This window comes from Candoia aspera, chromosome 15 (genome assembly GCF_035149785.1).
Source record: "Candoia aspera isolate rCanAsp1 chromosome 15, rCanAsp1.hap2, whole genome shotgun sequence".
Classification (NCBI taxonomy): Eukaryota; Metazoa; Chordata; class Lepidosauria; order Squamata; family Boidae; genus Candoia; species Candoia aspera.
In genome coordinates, this window is record NC_086167.1 from 2,347,380 (window position 1) to 2,353,379 (window position 6,000).

A 6,000-nucleotide genomic window follows, 5' to 3' on the forward strand; every position below is an offset into this window, starting at 1 on the left:
GAAGGAATAAAGGGGAAAAAATCCCCTGTGCCTTCACCTCTTTCACCTTCCTGCTCAGAATAATCCCTTGCAGGACCTTAAGTTCTGTATCATTTGTTTTATGTGAAGTACAGGTAGTCCTCGGTTAACGACCACTCGTTCAGTAACCATTTGAAGTTATGACAGTACCGAACGAGTGGTACTTACAAAATGTTCTGGCTGTCGCAGCACCCCTGTGGTCACGTGATCGTGATCTGGGTGCTTGGCAACCGGCTTGCGCTTACAATGTCCCACAGTCATGTGATCGCCATTTGCGATCTTTCCTGCCGGCTTCCCACAAGCAAAGTCAGTGGGGAAGCCGACAGGGAAGGTCGCAAGTCACCCTGGCAGCAGCCACCCTAAGCCCCGCCATGCTCCCACCGTTCTGGCCCCTTGCACACCCCCACGTGCCCTCCCCCACTCAGCAGCAGCCACTTACCTACCTGCCAGCCTGCTTGTGAGCCACCTGGGACTTGCAATTTCCTGTCAGCTTCCCTGCTGACTTCAGTTGTTACTCCTCTGATGAACAGCAACCACAAGACAAAAGTGCCTCCTCCTTGATCTGCCAAAGTCCTACTTGCTTACTCAGTGAGCTTGCTGTCTAGGGAACTTCCTTATATGTCATCTGAAACTGCCTCAGCTAGGTCAGTAGCCAGCACCTCCAGTGGGCATTCAGCAGTACAATGCAATTAGCAGCAGTCAAGACACAGCTCAGTAATCTCTCCCTGTCCTTGTTTCTTCTACTCCCTTTTCTCTTTTCCCTCTTCAGCTGAACTTTCATTTTTCTTCCAGTGTGTTTGCTCAGTGAGCTCACTTTCTTGGGAGCTGGCTTCCTTATATGTCTTCTGTGGCTGCCTCAGCTAGGTCAACAGAAAGCAGCGCTCCAATTATACACAGTGGGCAGTCAGCAGCACCCAGGAAACAGCAAGCAGTCTGGAATGCTCAGTCGGCACTCACTCCCTCCGCTTGGTTCTTCCACTCCTTCCTTCCTTCCTCTTTCCCCTCCTAATTGAATTCCCTGCTAGACTCCTGCTTGCCTGAAATTTAGCGATTGTTTGCCTCACACTATAGTTACTATAGTTACCCCAGCGTGTTAGGACAGCCTTCTGTAGGTTGGGTGACATCACTGAGGAGGCCGCGTTGTCCTCTAGTCTATTTCTAGAAAAGTAGGGTCTCCAGGCAGGGTATGGACCCTCCTTTAGCTGCCCATGAGTCTAAGCTGCGGAGGGCTTTACAGTTAGGCATCAGTACTTTGAACTGGGACAAGAAGCAGGCTGAGAGCCGGGGTGCCTGGGTTCAGGAGGAGAATGTCTTCAAAGGATGACAGTTTTCAAACGCTAGTGGCCGGCTTTTGATTTTGATGGGGAAATGCCAGGTCCTGCATTCACAGTGAAAAAGCAGGTAATTGTTTTTCCTCGGTTAAAACACAGCTTCTTCAGCCAGTCCTCCTAACGAAAGGAACTACTTGGATTGCATTTGAGTAGTGTGAGCCCCGAGTCCGGAGATCAGTCATCCAGTGGAGGATTTACCAGCTGAGCCAGGGTGGCAGAATTAGAAGGCTCAGTAGAAGGCTGCTGTAAAGGTGGAATTGTCGCAGGTGGAGCCCGGGCGATGCCTGGGTGGCATCCTGCCGGTCAGAATCCTCAGCGTAGCTCCTACGATGCTCCTCCGGCGCCTTCCGCTCTCCCGCCTTGCTTCCGCTCGTTCTATAGCCAAGGTGCCCCAAGGACAGCAGGCCAGGGGTTTGGCGCCCGGTCCTTCCCATGTCCGCCGGCCAGCCAGGCCCCGCCACCTCCTTTCTCCTCTGACCTCTTTCTAGGGTGACCTGCGTCGCATGTGGTCGGAACCGTTCCACTCAAAGTCCAGCAGCTCGCGTTTCTTGGAGGTATGATGGAATGGGTGGAAAGCGGCCGAACGTCTGCCTGGTCCCTTTTTTCGCTCACAGCGTGGTTGTCCGTGCCTGCGGCTGGGCTGGTACTTAGGAGAATTGCCAGTTTGCGGAACTTGTACAGATGGACGTGCTGTGCTACGCGGAGGAGAGAGCGTGACGCCGGGGGGCTCCTTCTCCAGCCTCCCTTCCTCCTTGCCACTGGAGGCGGTTCGCCGTGACAGCCCCCGCCCGGCGCCCTTCCCTCCCTCCTCCCTCTCCTGTTTACAGATAGTGCCAGGCCATCCGGTGTTCCCAAGGGGAGGAGGAGACAGACTTTATCAGAAAACGGCACAGAGTCGTTGAGGGACTTGTGAACACTACAAGGAAAAATGGCCACAGCACTTGGAGTTTCTTGGAAAACCCCACCAGTACTTTGGAACCCGTTTTTCTGTTGGACTCCAGTTTCAGAAAGAACTGAGACAGAATTTCTTCTCTCACTGTACTCTTTTTTTCCTTTTCCATTTATTTTTCTGTGGTGTGAGGTGAGCTTTGAAATCCACAGACATTGAGTGACTTCTCGCAGTACACCAGATAAAAACTTTGTTGTAACAAGTTACATTTCCACCCTGATATCATAATGCAGTGAATAAGAGCACCACACCCACCCACCCACACACACACACACGCACACACACACACACACACACCCCTATACTCCTCCTTTTATACATCCATACAGGCATGCACACACACAGACACGCACATACACCCCACACTGCAAGGGTAAAATCTGCTAGGATCATGCTTTGTAGCTGACAGGGGCTTGCTGTAATTTTTAGCATGTAGAGCAGTTGACAATGGCTTTCTTGTATATGGATCTGCAAATGGGCTGATGCCTCTCCTTGTTCCCCTCCATGAGTGAAGCTTCAGGTTTGTTTTTTTTTAAAGGTGTAGTATGTTGTACTGAGTGTCCTCCTGGATTTTAGGGGATTTTTTGATTTGCAATCAATGTAGCAAACTTAGGGGAGGAAGAAAGCCGAAGCCTTTTCCTTCCTGCCCCTTTTTGTTTGTGGGTTTGTTTTTTACAACTTGTCCATTACAGTTTTTAGTAGCTCTTTTCTTGACCTAATGCATGTATTATAGCAGCTGTTGTCTTTGTGTGTTCTGATCATAGTAATGTATGACTTGTAAATACATTTTTTCTATTTTCTATTTTTTGGTAATTTCTTTTGCATTGTTTCATTAGTGTGTTGTATTTCCCCCCATTACCCAGTGTTTAAAGGGGGAGACCCCTTCCTCTGCTGTTGTGATTGGTCAACGTTTATGATAACTACTTTGTACCTGGGAGTCTCTTAAAACAAGGACTTTTCTAAACAAATTGTCCAGGTTCTGTTGTGTTAACTGTGACAGATCAGCTGTTTCAAAGTTTCCCAGGATAACAATCTCTTTTTGATCAAAAGGAAAGTTTCTGGTTTTCTATTTGAAAGGTCTGTGCCTATAAAATTTCAAATCTCAGTAGGTAACATGCCTTTCTTAGGCTTGCTTTTCAGGAGTTGGACCTGAGGTGGTCTTTGTCGTTCGGTCCTACCTGGACAGTCATCTCCTTACATGCTACTCTCCCTCATCATTTCCTTTCTGAGTTCCCCAAAACTGTTGTCTTCACGTCCAACTTGAGTCCTTCCCAGAAGCATCTGGTTGGGCATCTGCAGGAAATAGCATTGTGGACACCATTCACTCTGATCCAATAGAGCTCATCCATGTTTACAGGTTAGAAGACACCTTGAGAAGTGATACGGGATCGCAAGTTCTTAAACTAAGGGAGCCCCTTTTGATTTCTTTTCTGCATGTATATTCCATCTTTTCTCCATCCTGGAACTCCAGGCAACCTTACTTCCATCCAGGCCCTGATCAGACTAAGATCTGCTTGACTTCATAAAGATGGTTGCTTCTGTTTTCTTTACACAGAGCACTGGTCAAGCAGTCTGTCTGAAGCATGTTGAAATTTTTGCCATAGTTTTCTTCCAGACAAATTCCGGACTACTTTAATTTCCAGACAAATCTAGCTTTTGTACTGTGTATTGAAGTCTCACAGTTTGGTTTGCTTGGCTAGTTGGAATTGCTCCTAAGAATATCTGCACGTTTCTCACACTAGACTCATCAGATTGAAGTCTGCTTTATCTTGATGTTTGCTTGCTTGCCCTTTAGTTGTTGTTCTTCAATCTTATGTATGCAAGCTTGTTTTTGCAATTTTACTATTTGAAGAGCACAGACCTTTGGAAAAGGAACCACCATTAAATGAAAGTTTATTTTGCATTTATTTGAATTCATAGGGTAGGAATTGACTTCCAAACACAGGCTCTCTTAAAAGCTTTCATTAGCAGCATGTATGTGGGTGCGTTCATGCATGTGACACAGTAATGAAGACACTTTTAGGTTGGTCACCTGCAGACAGGCAAGATTTTTATCAAGGGAACAAAACTCGTCCCCCAGTTTTGTATGCTGAATCGTTGCACCCCCTCCTCCCACAGACCCCCCCCAAACTACAGCGCAGTAGCAAACACAACTCTTGGGAGGCTGGTGGTAGACACCGTGCGAGTTTGTGGGTGTGGCAGAGGAGGGAGCGGGTAGCATCTTGGGCTGCTGTGCTTGACTTTTGAAACTCCTAGATCCCAAGAGATTTTTTTCAGTTGAAAGTTCTTGTCACTTTCAGTCATTTTTCGATTGTCAGAGTTAATTTTCTTGTTATCAACTAAAGGACAGTTTGATGTAATCACTCCTTGTCTTAAAAACATTTTTGGTGCTCCTAGGAGAGTTTACCCATTTCCATGGAGAATTGTTGTAAGAAGCAGGTTACGCGAGAGTCTCAGGAACGCTTGGAAGCCTCGGTGGTCCTTTGTCGGGCCTTCCTGGACCAGCTCCACTGGGCAGGGGACTGGCACGCAGAAGGCAGCCTGCCCACTCTGGGCAGGAACACGTTGAAAGGCCTGGAAGCAGCAGGAGGCCTGCACAGGGTCGGGGTCTCTCTGTATAAACTGGCCTTCCTCACTTGAGGTCCTGGAGATGCGTTGGGTTACAGTGACCAGAATTTTCAGCTGTGCGTGAAGCGCATGTGCGATGTTTGTTTTGCTCTGCTCAGACCATGCCTTTCTATGAAATATTCCCAATGTATGCATATTTTTAAACCATACTTTTTAGAAGTCATATTTTTACAAGTCCATTAAAAAACGCAGCTCCAAAGTGGATGCTATAATTGTACTATAATTAACATCCCAGCATCTTATAAAGTATATATTAATTTGTGCTTGTGGTTCTAATTTATTTAACGAGATGTGTAGAAATTATATGTAATTGAGGCACTGATTATCAGTGCCTGGTTTCTTCAAATCCATTTAAAAATGTTTTATAATTTTTAAAATAAATTTCATTAAAAGTTTTACAAAGAACATAAAAACAAATAAAAAGTAAAAGGAGCAAAGAAAGAAGAAAGAAAAAAAAAAGTGCAGAAAGAACAAAAAGAAATAGAAGAAGCTTCCAATTTCCTCTGCAGCAAATATAAGTACAATTATAAAACTAACCTTTATTCTACGATTACAAAAAGAAGCTCACATTTTTCTATTATCCAATTTTTTTTCTAATCATCAAAACCACAAATCATAAGTGCATTTTTTTCCTGTTTCATGCAAAAAGTCAAAAAGTGTTTCCAGTCAGCCATAAACGTAGATATTGTCTTTTCTCTAATCAAGGAAGTCAATTTAGCCATCTCCGCAAATTCCATCATCTTCACCAGCCATTCCTCCATGGTGGGTAGTGCCGAATCTTTCCACTTTTGAGCATATGCTGTAATCGTCTCGCTGCAGTTGTCATATATAAAAACAAAGTTCCACGGCTTTTTTCTAGTTGCCTGTCCATTAGACCCAAAAGAAAAGTCTCTGGTTTCAGTTGTACATTAGTCTTTAAAATCTTCTGAATTAGTGTCTTTATCCAAAATTTTTTGGCTTTTTTACATGTCCATCGTTCATGTTAAAAGGTCCCTTCATGTCGTTTGTTTCCAGCAAAGATTCAAAATACCTTTATACATTCTGGACAATTTCTGTGGTGACAAATACAACGAT

At 45.2% G+C, this 6,000-nt stretch overlaps 1 protein-coding gene across 1 annotated transcript in view; it reads left to right on the forward strand.

The window, feature by feature from the left end:
• Nucleotides 1-3,100, forward strand: part of SPPL3 (signal peptide peptidase like 3) — an 81,820-nt gene extending 78,720 nt beyond the window's left edge. Inside the window, exon 11 of the mRNA XM_063315346.1 lies at nt 1,838-3,100. Within this exon, the coding sequence (XP_063171416.1) occupies nt 1,838-1,909 (72 nt within the window). The 3' untranslated portion in view covers nt 1,910-3,100. The remainder of the gene's footprint in view (nt 1-1,837) is intronic.
• Nucleotides 3,101-6,000: the final 2,900 nt, after the last annotated feature.